The sequence below is a fragment of the Macrotis lagotis genome, chromosome 1 (genome assembly GCF_037893015.1).
Source record: "Macrotis lagotis isolate mMagLag1 chromosome 1, bilby.v1.9.chrom.fasta, whole genome shotgun sequence".
NCBI classification, from domain to species: domain Eukaryota; kingdom Metazoa; phylum Chordata; class Mammalia; order Peramelemorphia; family Peramelidae; genus Macrotis; species Macrotis lagotis.
Window position 1 is genome coordinate 501,384,387 of NC_133658.1, and position 14,578 is coordinate 501,398,964.

Below are 14,578 nucleotides of genomic sequence, written 5' to 3' on the forward strand. Positions count from 1 at the left end.
TACAGCAGATGCTCATCAAGAGGAGTATAACTACACAATTGTAGCACATGAATATAATGTAATATTATTTTGTTGTAAGGAACAATAAATACGAATACAAAGAAACTGGAAAGAGTTCTATAAATGAAGCAAAGTAAAGTAGAACTAGGGAAACAACTCACATATTCCACAGAGTGAGAAATTAAATGTTGCAAAATTATAAAAGAATAAATTTGGCCTCTGAGAAGTGAGAAGATGTTCTTCACCTGCTTATGCCCTCTTTCTCTGCCTGTGCAAAATTGAAGGTAAATAGTTTTGCAACAATGCTTGTAATTTTAGACTTTTGATATTTTGATTGTTTTTGATGAAATTTTTTTCTCTTAAAAAATTCTTTGAAGAATGGGGGGGATATGGGGGAATATGGGCAATGTAAAAACAAGAATATTAGTTAAAATCTATTTTTTAAAAAAAGTTTGTTTATAAACTACAAAACACGAGTTACATAGAAAAAAAATTCCTTATTTGTATGAAAGAAATCTGTCAAAAATTAAAAGACTGGAATGCAATCTCTCTAGATTTAACCCATTAACTTTATACCATGATATACTTAAAAAATATGTGAATTGAATATTAAAAGTCATGCTCTAGATCTGTGATCCTATCAACTGTTTATTCCTTTTCTTTGACCAGTTATTTACTGAAATCTGTTTCTTGAATTTTGATATTTCTGTAATTTTATTGAATATTAAACCTTTATCAGAACATTTGATTGATAGAAAGCTATTTTACCCAGGTAGCCAACTTTCCTATTTATCTTAGTTACAAAAACTTCAATTTTGCATAATTGAAATTAGCAATTTTCTCTTTTGTAATCATTTCTATTCCTTGTTTAAGAATTTAGTTCCTGATAATTCTTTTTTTTCCCCCCATTACTTCTAGTATAAAAGCAAAAAACTTGGCATTTGAAAGGCCTTCACATTCAGGCTGTTGCTTAATGATTCCAGAATTTATTCCGCTTATACGTAATCTGTTCAAGCCAAAATGACTTATTAACTAGCTGTTCCTTTAACTTAGCATTTCATTTTCCATCATAATACCGTTGAGTAGTTTGTACCTCATGCCTTCAGCATACTTCTTTCTCGTTTCTGCCTTTTGGAATCCCTGACTTCCTTCAAAAGTAAATTCAGTTTCTACCTCCCACCAGAAACCTTTCTTGATCCCCTGGGTCAGAGACCTAGTGTAATGTTCTGCCCTCCTCAAATTACTTTGTATTTACCTATCTGTTTCTAAGATGTACTCTCTTAAATAGAATGTAAGCTGTTGAAGGGAAAGACTTTCATTTTTGTCTTTTAATGCTCCAGAACTAAGGATAGTGATTTGCAATTAGTAGGAATATTGATTAAATTATTTGTTGAATTGATAAAGTTGATCTCATTAAATTGATTAGTAATATTCTTAGATTTGGAGTTGTGGGACAGAACCTACTCCCCACCCCCCCCATACTTAACCTAGAGATTATTGACAAAGTCTGTAATTTTCTGGAACAAAATAACTTTTCTTCCGGTTTATAAGTGAATTTTAAAATTCATTTTGGCTCAAAGTCATAGAAATAGTTTGTTGTTCTTTAAAACAAGAAAGTTGAATCATTGCTATATTTTAGTTAAAAAATTTGAAAACAAAATCCCCAAATTGTATTCTTTGTGATCAAACAGTACTGTACATATTTTGTTGTTTAATTGATTAATTCGGTTACTTATCAGTTTATTTTTCTTGCTTTTTATTTAATTCATTAAATAATTTTATTTCCTGAAAAAACTAAACTCACCTTTATTTTCATTGATAACAAAATATTTAAAACATTTTAAGCATTTAAAACAATTTTAAGCAAGATATTTCTTGTACTTCCTTTACCTTGGGATTATTTTCCAAAAAAAATTAGAATTTGTCTTTATATAACAGGGTCATTATCGTTTTTGTGATGCTCTCTCGATGTTGGGGGAGCATGCCTGGGCATTAGAAGCAAATGAGAAAGCTCAACATCTTTGCAGAAACTACCCTGATGGAATGAAGGATCTTACTCAGCAGAACATAAAATTACAAAAACAAGTTGAAGAATTACGAGGTACTTTTAAGTGATGTAGTGCAGTATTTTCTTTTTTTTTTTCCTCAAGTATTTACAGGAGAGGGAACTGGTGTACTGTATAGAATGTTGGGCTGGGAGTATGTGTTCAGATCTTACTTCTGACACTTAACAGCTATGATGATGATGATGATGTTCTTGAAGGGGAACATGACATCAGGGAGGCGATACCATGACAAGCACATGAATTAAATTTTTTTTCTTTGCAAGGCATGTGGTTAAGTGACTTGCCCAAGGTCACACAGCTAGGTAATTATAAGTGTCTGGGGCAGATTTGAACTCAGGTTCTCTTGACTTCAAGGTCAGTGCTCTATCCACTGTGTTACCTAGCTGCCCCCACATGAATTAAATTTGAGTGAAAGAGGCTGTGCTAGGTCACCAGCCTCACTTTCTCCTCCAGAGTTATCTGGATGTGAATCAGGACTACTGGAGATGACCCTAGATGCGAGACAAATCAGGGTTTAAGTGACTTGCCTAAGGTCACACACCTAGTAAGTATAAAGTATCTGAGGTTGAATTTGAACTCATGGTCTCTTGACTCCAGGACCAGAGCTCCTATCCACTGCACTTCCTAGCTGCCTTTGCTTAACAGCTGTATGACTCTGGGCAAGAAACATCTGTTCTCTATACCCCATTGAGTCTTATCTACTCAATTATAGAGAGCTATGATTTACATTAGTAGAATGTCCTCAGGATATTTGCTGTGGCAAATAGAGCTGTGTTGTATAACTATGTTAATTTAGCTACCAATCATATAAAGTATGTTACTTTTCTATTTCAACTCTTTTATAAGCCTTGAATTTACCTTTATTGATAGAAACCTAGTTTATTTATTGCGGCAGAGAAAGCTAGGTTATATGACAGTGTTTCACTTAGCTACCAGTCACACAAAGTATGTTATTTTTCTATTTCAAATCTTTTATGAACCTCAAATTGTTTATATAACAGTTAAAATAAAAGCTGAAGTATACTAACTTTTGTTAATAATAAAAGTCAACAAATAGTGGTATTATTGCATTGATGACTTTTATGATTAATTTTCAAAGGTTCAAAACATGGGAATCATCAAATAAGGAAGTCATTTTATGGAAAAAGGTAAGTTGATATTGGATCATTAATAACTATAGAGATGCTGTGGTCAGTTGCTCTAAGAGCTGCTGGTAGCTTTTAGTAGCTAGAAGCAAAAACAATCCGGTTCTACAGGTTTCTTTTATTTCTTTAGTTAGATCATCTTTTTATTTATGTTTTTAAACCTGTCTTTAAAAAAGTTTGTTTTGAATATCCCCAGTTCATTTCAACTAACCAAATCCTCAAACATCTTTTAAGAACCTGATGTGTAATAACTGTGATAAGTGTTATGGAGAGATGTAAAATTATGATCATCCTTTCCTTCAAGGAACTGACAGCTTAATCAGGGGCACTAATAAAGATAGATAAGATTCACAGCATTACAAGACTGTTACATTTTTTAAAAAAATATAAAATCAAGCATGATGTTCTGTTAGAGGACTGCATAAGCATTATTTTGTGTTTATTTTTCCTCTGAGAATAAAATGAAATATTAGATTGGGGTAGCAAAGATATAATATTTAGTCAGCCCTGTAGAAGAATGTTTGGAGTAATGCTTCCTTCTCCTTTGACATTTATAGCTTTGTTACTTGATTCCAAGTAGCAGTGGGAAGAGTCTTTATTCTTATTTTTTGTCTCTCTTTTTTTTTTCTTTTTTTGAGTCAATCCTGGAGTTTTATATTAGACCAGGAGAGGGTAGTGTGAGAATGATTGTCTTCCTTTTGTTTCTGCCCTGCCAGAAATAGTTGGAGGCACTGTAGAAGAATGTGAGGAAAGCTATGCTTCTCATCTGCTTCTGATGCTTACTACCTATGTGAACAAAGCAAAAATAATTTAATTTCTCAATTACTTATTTGTGTAGATAAATTTTCTTATTTACTGCCTATCCTGATTGTGAAAAAAGCATTTCATAAACCTTGGAACCTTTTATAAGTGGGAGGTTTTGTTGATTATTAAATTGGGGAGAATAGCAGGGGTCAGATGAATTTTTTTTCAATTCACATACATTTCATGGAAAGACAATTTTTAACATACATTTTTAAAAATTTTGTGTTCTAAATTTTTTCCATTTCTCCCTCATCTCTACCCTCCCTAAAATGCTAAGCAATTTAATATAGGTCCGTTATGTACAGTTATGTAAAATGTATTTTGCTAGTGATGTTAATAGATAGAAGAAACAGACCAAATGAGAAACATATACACACACACAAATATATAGAAAGCAAAAAATAGTATGCTTTTAACTAAATTCAGATTCCATCAGTTCTTTTTCCTGCATGTGGATAGCAATTTTTCATCATAAGTCCTTGGATTGTATTGTTTAGAATACTTAAGTCATTCATAGTTGACCATTATACAGTATTGCTGTTACTGTATACAAGGTTTTACTGGTTCTGCTCACTTCACTTTGCATCAGTTCATGTAAACCTTTCCAGAATTTTTGGAAATCTACCCACTCATCATTTTTTATAGTACAGTAGTAGTATTCCATTTCATTCATATACTATAACTTATTCAGCCATTCTTCAAAATAAAATGCATCCCTTCAATTCCAATTCTTTGCCACCACAAAAAGAGCTAATTTAAATACTTATGTACAAATTGGCCTTCCTCTCCCTTTTTTAATCTCTTTGGGATATAAGTCTTATAGTGATGTTGCTGAATGAAAGGTAAGCACAGTTTGCCCTCAGCAGGATAATTTTTTTTTAATTTTATTTAAGGCAATGGCATTAAGTAACTTTCCCAAGGTCACATAGCTAGGCAATTAAGTGTCTGAGGCTGGATTTGAACTCAGGTCCTCCTGACTCCAGGGCCAGTGTTCTATCTACTATGCCACCTGGCTGCCCCTCTAAATTTGTTAATTAAATATTGTTTTATGTTGTTAATAATTACCCAATTGTTTAACTACCTTAACTTGTCAAAAAAACAGTTAAAATAAAGAATAAATGCTTTATTTCTCTAATTACTGAACTGTAGTTCAGGTTGATGATTTAAAGTTAATAGTGATAATTTGTCAGTTTGTTTATTTGCAACTTCAGTTGAATTTTGTCATTTTGAGTTACACACTGAAGCTGGTTGCTGTAGTGGTTAAAACAGACAGATGGTTACTTTTAATTTGCAACAAAAATCTTGACCTTTTTAAAATGTATGTTTTTGAGTTTAATATTATTGAGTGTCACATAATTTGTCCATAAAAAGGCACAATACTTAGTTTTAAAGTTACTTATCATTCCTTTAAGACCACATTAATAGTACTTTATATATTCTGAAATTCATTATCTGTCTCTGCTGTCATGTATATATTTGTCATATGTTTATCATAATTATCATTAAAATATTATTCATTTTTCCCTAGGTTATCCTCAGGTTATAATTCTCCAAGACCTTTACAGTATGGTTTTCTCAATTGTATGGAAACCAATGAAGAAAACAAGGTATTGAGATTAGCATCGAAATATCGTGACTATTATCAATATCAGAATTTGAAGGTAAACTCACTCAAAATGGCATTTCTTTTAAACGTACATCATCTGGTGGTTTTAGTAAGAGTGGACCTAAAAATTTGGGAAATTTGATCCCTTTCTTCATATTGGCATAATATGTATTTTTTTGTTAATATCCATTTTTTTCTTAAAACTTCATGAACATGCAACTTCAGAGAACTCTTTCTAAATAACAGTTTAGACCAATATCTCAAAATTATTGCTTTTGGGCAGCCAGGTGACTGGCCCTGGAGTCAGGAGGACCTCAGACACTTAATACTTACTTGGCTGTGTAACCTTGGGCAAGTCACTTAACCCCATTGTCTTGCAAAAGTTGAAGAACAAAAATAAAATTATTACTCTGTTGCCTATTTGAGATTGCTTGTCCTATGTTGAGATAAATGTTGTCAGATTATGAAGCCTTTGAAAAGTAGTGAAAATTTCTATAGTAAAGGTACCATAGATGAAAATGGTAAGTTTTACAAAGAATCAGAGTCAGAAGGAACATCAGGGAGTATCTAGTCCTCTTCCCTCATTGTAAAGGTTAGAAAAATGAGGCCCAGAGAATTTAGTGACTTGGCCAATGTCTCATAGATAAAAAGGGTAATATGTGGGGATTGAAACCAAGTTTTTCAGACTCCAGGGTCTTTTGTTTGAGTTAGTTCCTGCTGATTTAGTATCATGGGATTATAAATACAGAACTGAAAGGGACCTTAAAAGTCATCTAGTTCACCTTTCTTATTTAAAGAGTATTGGATTTATGAGTCCTACTTATATTTGTTTTAATGTTTCATTGGCAATTCATAAGGAGCTGATTGAGCTTTCCTTTCTTTGTTGTTGATCTGATTAATCTCCAGAACCTCCCTAGATAGAAGTGGTAGTAAAAGTATAACTGCTAGATTATATCTAGAGGGAAAGATGGAAGAAAGAAAACTTAGGTTATTTTAAATGTTTCTTTCAAATTCAAATATTGTTACTTTTAAAGACTGTCACTTAAAATTTAATTTATAAATTCAGATATTTATATGCATTTTGTTATATTTGTATCATTTTTATGAGGTTCCTCTCCTACCTCTTCATATTTGTTTGTTTGTTTATTTGTTTTCCTAGGATGATGTTCAGGAAAGAAAATGAGTTGTGAGGAAAGGCTCAAGGCTTTAGAATTAAATTCCATTCTCCCTAGTGTCAGTTCTTTTTTAAGATGGTATTTCAAGTTCTTCCATCAATGTTATACTTCATTTAGATGATATATGTACAGAAAATGAAAATGAACATTCAAAAAGTTTGTTTCCCTATAGTACAAACTCAAATTATCACAAAAATGTTGAGAAATCATACAACTTATATAATATGGCAGTCACACTGCCTAGAACTTTTCCTAGGATATGGTGAACTGGAGTGAAACTCTTTTAATTAAAGGAACTGAACCACTATTTCCTGGGTAGGTAAGGAAGCAGTACTACCATTGTAACTGCTTATATTTCATATTATCATTTTGTAAACATTACCTCCATTCCCAAGGCAAAGAAATTTTTTACGCCTACTTTCTACTTGGCCCCTCCCTTCCTATACACCATTCACATTGCACTTTGTAATTTCTTTTCCCATCGAAGCTATCTTTAATGTTCATTTTAGTTTTATGCCTATGTATCTATAGGATAGATGAGTTAATTTTTTTTTTTTGAGAGGGAATGACTTGTTCCTTGATCCTATTCCTTTCTGAGGATGGTGTCACTCCTTATTTCTTTCATATTGGACTTAATTTGAATATTTAGATCTGTAATGATTTATTACTCTTATTGATGCTTGATTAGCAGATCTTGTTTAAAAATAAATCTTTTAAATTGTATACTAGTCTATTTGAGGATATACCAAAAAAGAGGTTTTTAGTATCATAGATTTTTAACTGAGACTTCAAGGCCCATCTACTTCAACCCCTTCCTTTTACAAATAAGGAATTTGAGACCTAAAGGACTGTAAGTGATGATTAACCCAACTGAGTCACATCCTCTGAATTTAAAACCAATGCTCTTCCCAAATGATGGAAATTATATTTAGGAGCCACATACTGCTTCCATAGGTATTCAAGCATTTATTGGTCATTATCATGTTCCTTCATTGAAAGATTAGTGGATAAATTAGTGAAACAACTTACATTTATTCACAGAATAGGAAATTGTACAAGTGACAAGCGTTGTCCACTTTCAAGAAAGGGCAAATGGGGGCAGCTAGCTAGGTGGCGCAATGGATAGAGCACCAGTCCTGGAGTCAGGAGTACCTGAGTTCAAATCCGGCCTCAGACACTTAATAATTACCTAGCTGTGTGGCCTTGGGCAAGCCACTTAACCCCACTGCCTTGCAAAAAAAAAAAATACGGCAAATATATGGAAGCCAAAAATTCATGCCAAAAAATTAAACTAAATCTGAAGAATGGGAGTGGTTTCAACCAAGTTACAGATTGATTATTCAGAATTAGTAGATTAATAAGACAGTCTTTTTTTTTAGACAATAAATTTTCTTTTAAGAATTATCTGTAAAGAAACTCATTCATATTTTTTGATTTCCTGGAGACAGACTTTTCCCCCCCATGTTAGATTTCAAAACCGTTTAAGAAATCGGGAAGTTGTTGATTCTATTAAGTAGATCTAGATCCATCATTCTTATTTCACAAACTATATATCTTTATATTTGTTTTCTTTGAAAATTATTTCCAATAAATGCTTCTAATTATAGAAGACAATTCTATGGAAAATGCAACTAAAAGATTCTTGGCAAGATTTTTTTAATGAATCCAAAAATGGGAGGTATTATAGTACAATATATAGAGTGCTGGATTGGATCCAATATCTCTTTGTTCAGATCCTGACTACTTATTACTTCTGTGACCCAGCTCAAGTCATGTTCATTTTTCTCTATCCTTAACTGTAAAATAAAGGGAAAAAAACTCCTAATAACCCTTATCTCTTGTGGATCTTGTTCTTCCTCAGGAAGTGACAGCAGAATATTGCATATGTTTAGAATGAAAACATTGCAGACTTAAAAGGATATCTAGAATGAAAACAGACTGACTTACAGGAACAAATGTATATAGAATCTATCACACGGTCTTTACATAGTGTGCACAGTAGTAGTCAGATCCTTATTAGAGAATTTTGACCCTATTTTGGCAATTTAAGAGACATGAAATACTTAGAAAGGGATACAGGGAATAGTAACAGCAATTAGTAAAAGGCCATAAGAATAAAATCTATAAAGAAATAGAGAGTGGTGACACTGTTAATATATGAGTGAGAAAAAAATGTCTATTTGTTTCAGGTGCATTATAGATTTTTTATTGCAAATTTTGCTGAATGATCTTTATTTTTTTGTTTTGGGTAGGTATCTCGTGAAATTTTGAAAGTAGAAAATAAAGACTGCCCTCTGGAGTTGCCACCAGGTAAATTAATTTTTCTATTTCATGTGTAAATTTGGTGCTAAGTTAGTGTTATACCATTGTGCTATGAAAAGATATAAAATCAGTTGGATGGTGCATTTTACTTGGGGAACAAAAAGAAGGCCAATGTCTTTAGATTACATAGTATAGGGAGAGGTAGTAGGGGGGGTAATAAGACTTGGAAGGACAGAAGGGACCAAATTATAATGAACTTTAAAAGTCAAAAAGAGGATTTTATATTTGAACCTGGAAGTAATAGAGTTTATTAAGTGGGAGGTGGTAGTGGATGGGTAGATCTGTGCTTTAGAGAGTTCAGAGAGACTTAAGACAGGGAGACCAACCAGCAAGCTATTAGAGTAATCCGGGTATGTGGTAATAAGGTTTATGGTGTCAGGAGAGAAGGGAGCTTATCCTAGAGATGTTAAGGACTTGAAAACTGATTAGGTGTGGGGCATGAGAAAGTGAGGAGTGGATATTGGCACACCTAGATGCAAAGCTTAGGTGACTGGGAAGGTGCTGCTACCTTCAGCAATGCTAGAAATGTTAAAAAGACAGGAAGGCTTAGGAGAAAAGGTAATTAATGGTTTTTACATATCAAATTTAAGATGTCTTTCTCTAGTTTTATTCAACAGCATTTGAGTAAGAGTGAGTAGATAGTAGAAATCCAAGTCTGAAGCTTGACAGGGCAAGATTGTTCGTTAATAAGGAATAGGTAAGGATGAGAACAATATGAGTTCAACTGCTTTACCAAAAGTTTAATGTGGGGAAGGGTGGAGAGTGTAGTTAGAGCAGGAGTGATAACCTGAGAGAGAACTGAGAGATGGAGTGTTTGGAAGTCACAGTGAGGACAAAGAGATGGGTTGGTGTTGCAAGGCAGATAGGGATAGATGGAGTGACAGGAGAGCATAATCAGATGAAAGAATTTCAATATTCTTGAACATAGAAGTGGAATACTCGTGTTATAATGAAGTCATGGGGAAAAAAAGCTTCAAAACCATGCATTAAGCTTGATCATATTTATCATTGTGTAGTCCAGCCTTTTCGCTTTAATTCACTTCTGCTCAACTTCTGTTAGTAGTTTCACATAGCAAGAGCTACTTTCACATACAGATATTGTTGTGAGAACCCAAATAGGAAAGGAATAGTATATTAATTTTAATTTTAGCTCAATTTCCTAATTTTATTGAGTCAGTTCCATTGTATTTTGCTGTTGTTGTTTTGGTTTGGGTTGGGGGTTTTTTGAGGCTGTGGTAATGAATGTTAGGAAAATTTTCAATTTCACAAAGTCTCATTAAGTTTATAGATAAAAATTTCCCAGTTAATTGGAGTTGACCTTTTTATATAACATATTTTTAAGGATTTAGTTTTTTGTAACAATGGAGTTGAAACCATGCTTCTATGTAAGCATTTTCATCTTAGCTAGGTGACAGTTACCTGTCAATCCATCAATCTCCAGTGAACCTTAAACGGAATGCTAAAAGGCTTTCCAAATGGAATGAAGAATCCAAGAATTATTTTTAGATAGACTGAGAAAGCTCAAGCACACCTCAACAATTGTCTGTAAATTATCAAACAACCTGAGGATGGTTTAAATTCCAGAAATTGGGGTGAGTATAGTGTTTTAGCTGAACCACAGTTAGGCATGAACTGCCTGAGAAGTGAGGGGGGGAATAAGAGTGATGAGATGTCTCAAAGGGCACAAAATATTTTGAATTTCTCATCTTCCCACTAGTGTCCTACTGGCATCACCATCTTCCTGGCAGAAGTGTTTACACTGGGAATCTAGGACCAATTGAACTTTGGGCTTTACAAGGAACTCAGAAAACAAACCATACCATGCTTGAAGTCTTGTAGCACTCCATCAGTAAGAGAAAGGGACTTGCCTTTGTGAAGAGCCACATGTATTTTCTAATAAGCTTAAGCCTACTCTGAGCATACTTGAGGGATAGTGTCACAAACATGTGGGAGTATGTTCTGTAACTGCTCTTTCTGCACCACATTAGTAAACACACCTTTCTGAAAGCTAATTTAGGCTGACTAACTGAAGATTGGGGTAACTAGGTGGCACAGTAGAGAGTGTGCTGGGCCTGGAGTCAGATCCAACCTCAGACACTTACTAGTATCACCCTATTTGCTTCAGTTTCCTTATCTGGAAAATGAAATGACAAATCACCTAAGTAGCTTTGCCAAGAAAACCTAAATGGGATCCTGAAGTGTCAAACATGACTGAAATGACTGAACAACAGCATCAAAAAACTGAAAGTTTCCCATCTGATAACCTTTGGGAGATACAAAAGGGAACAGGGAAACAAATCAGTGAAAGCTTGAACTGATGACAGTGAAAAATATTCTCTGATCCCTAAGGTGGTTCTACTTAGAAATGGGAACCTGAATCATCAGTGGGATTCCTCACAGTTTATATGCCTGCATTTTTGTGGAAGTCTTTCTACAATCCACTATTTAAATTACTACCTTTTATTTTTTATTTTTGAATTTTACAATTCTCCTACTAATCTCACTTCCCTCCCCCACCCCGCAAGAGTTCCAACTTTTCTATCTCATTTTTTTTTTAGGTTTTTCCAAGGCTAATGGGGTTAAGTGGCTTGCCCAAGGCCACACAGCTAGGTAATTAAGTGTCTGAGGCTAGATTTGAATTCTGCTACTCCTGACTCCAGAGCCGGTGCTCTACACAGAGAGCCACCTAGCCATCCAAGTTCTAACTTTTAATAGAATATGGTTGTGGGTAATTACCTTCTTTCATTTAAAAAAAAAAATTACAACCCCATGGCACAGTGCAAGAGTCCTTATAAGAACTTGAAATAAATGATTAAAAGAAGTAGAAGGTTTTCAGGCCATTCTTAAAACAAGTGGCATGGTTTTTCTTACCTTAGTACCAGTAATACCTCTTGGATCTTTAATTTACCAATGGAGAGAGCTAGTAAGAAAATAGATGTCTTTTTAACTCCCATTTTGTCCTCTTCTATATTTATGATCCCACTGATGCAGTAGTATTTCATTAGTGAATATCACAATCCATCTAGGCTTCTTCATCCTTTTTTGATTCATGTGTATGTTCTCATATAAATCCTTCATAGAAAATCTATCTAGAATTTTTGAAGCCTTTTTCAGAAATTTTAAACATTTCAGAGACAACAGTGTAGTTATTGAATTAGTTCTTGATATATATAACCACTCACCTCCTTTTCTTGTCATATATTTCCTACATATTTTATATACCATCTCCTTAGCTCTTAAATTTTCACTATTAATTGTATTCAACAGTTCAACTAAACAATTATTTATTAAATACTTAATGTGTACTAAGCACTAGAAACACCCAGCAAAAAAATAAATAGTCCCTCCCTTCCAGGAGTCCACACTTATCTTGAGGTATTCACCATAAATCTAGATAAATAACTACCAGGTAATTTGCACATAGAGGGCAGGATACTGACAACTGTGGAGCATTAGGAAAAGCTTCCCTCAGAAGATTGAGCTCTGAGTTGAGCCTTGAAGAAAGGAAGAGATTCTAAGGAGAGCTGAAAGACAATATATTCCGGATATGAAGGGTGTCTCATATGGAATGGCACAGAGGGGAAGATGAACTTTTTAATAACACATTATGATCAAAATCAAGGTAAACTTGAGGCACTAAGTTCCAAGCACAAACATTTTATTGACAGAATCCTAATTTGCCAATAAGCAAGGTCTCAGCCCCCTCAGAAAAGCTAAGGCCCTGAATGAGGGAACAGCTCTCTCTTATAAATAAAAGGAGCATCTAGAATAGAAGGGAGCATCGTAGATGAGGAAAACAGTATCATCGGTTACAATACTTAAATCATCTTGTTTTCTCTAATATTTTCTTTCCTATGTTCAGTATCGATGTATATTTAGCATGATTATAAATGTAAAGCCTAAATGAGATTGCTCTCTGTCAGGGGGAGGTGGTGAGGGAAGAAAGGGAGGGAGAAAATTTGTAAAACTCAAAACTTTGCAAAAAAAATGATTGGTAAAACTGCCACTGTACGTAGTTAGAAAAATAATATATAGATATAGATTAAAAAAAAACTTATAGCAAGGTGTGAGAACAATATGATTGGTTGGAAAATGAGAATGAAATTGGCAACAACTCCTCCTTCCTCTCTGTCACTAAGATGTTTGTTGTTTTAGTCCCCCTGCAAGGACAGTTTAATGAGAATGGAGTACCTTGGAAAATAGATCAGAATCTGGAGTCCACCTTCATCCTTCAAGGATAATAGATTTCCTTGAGGCAAGAAAAGAACAGTAATTATCAGTGGTTTAATTAGCCAGGAATCTAAACTGAATTCGGAGACAGTGACTGACTGATTTACAGGAAAAGTGAGTCCCCAAATTTAACTTTGGGACAAATGAAACATGACTTAGGCAGTTATAAAAATGTTGGCAGCAATACAGAATGGAATCAGTAACAAAATAGAATGAATTTTATTTTCCCAGTTTCACAAGAAACATCCACTAGGTCAGTTTATCTAGAATGTAGGATGCGTGAAAAGAGAAATACATGAAATAATTTTGGAAAGTTAACTTGGACCCAGGATAAAGAGAACTTAAAATGTTAGGCTGATGAATTTATTTTTAATTCTCAAGACAGAGAACTACCGAATATTTTTGAGCAAAGAGTGATATGGTTCCATGTTTTGGTAGTTGCATGGAAAATGGATCAAGGAAGAAAGGAATGATCAATCAGGATGCTCTTAGAATAGTTCAGGCAAGAGATGAGGAAAGCATGACCTAGCATAGGTATTCTGAATGGAGAGAATGTATTAATTAATTTGAAAACTGTTCTTTAGCTAGAATTATTGAGAACTTAAACTGTGATCAAATGTCAGGGATGATAGAGAGACCAGGGAAGGCTCCAAGATTATGATCCCTAGGCTCTACAAGCATAGTACTGCTCCCAGCATCCAGAACTCTTGGAAGTTCAAAGGAGACAAAGGTTTCTGGGAAGAAGATAAACATTTCTGTTTTGAACCCATTGAGGTTTGAAGAGACTGATGATACTCTTCAGATGGAGATGCCACAAGGACTGGAGTTCAGGAGAGAGGTGAAGGCTGGAGGCATTTTTTGAGGGGTCAGCTGATTTGTGATGGTAATTGCCCCAGGAAAAGAGAGGAGAGGAGAGGAAAGGAAAGGAAAGGAAAGGAAAGGAAAGGAAAGGAAAGAAAGAAGCAGGCATTTATTGAGTATCTGCTAAGTACCTACTTTGCCAAGTACTTTACAAATCTTGTCTCATCGGAGCCTTATAACAACTTTGGGAGATAGGTGCTGTTACTGTTATCACCATTTTACAGATCAGGAAACTGCGGCAGAGGTTAAGTCTGACATTCACTCGGGATAAGTGTCTACTATGTGTCAAGTCCTGTGCTAAACTCAGAGTCATACATAAGGAAGTGTCTGAGGCTGAGGTCACTTAGCTCTTCCTGATTCCAGACCCCA

General features: G+C 34.3%; 1 protein-coding gene across 7 annotated transcripts in view; it reads left to right on the forward strand.

Annotated features, from left to right (window-relative positions):
- TTC3 (tetratricopeptide repeat domain 3) overlaps positions 1–14,578 on the forward strand; it is a 187,913-nt gene that overhangs the window by 58,205 nt on the left and 115,130 nt on the right. For 6 of the 7 annotated variants that reach the window (XR_012473988.1, XM_074213971.1, XM_074213968.1 and 3 more), the window contains 4 exons: positions 1,939–2,101; positions 3,166–3,214; positions 5,544–5,676; positions 9,049–9,106. Coding sequence is in view for 6 of the 7 variants with exons in the window: in XM_074213971.1 (XP_074070072.1) it covers positions 1,939–2,101; positions 3,166–3,214; positions 5,544–5,676; positions 9,049–9,106 (403 nt within the window). In the remaining variant the exon portion in view is untranslated. The remainder of the gene's footprint in view (positions 1–1,938; positions 2,102–3,165; positions 3,215–5,543; positions 5,677–9,048; positions 9,107–14,578) is intronic. The other variant, XM_074213970.1, reaches the window with a different exon arrangement.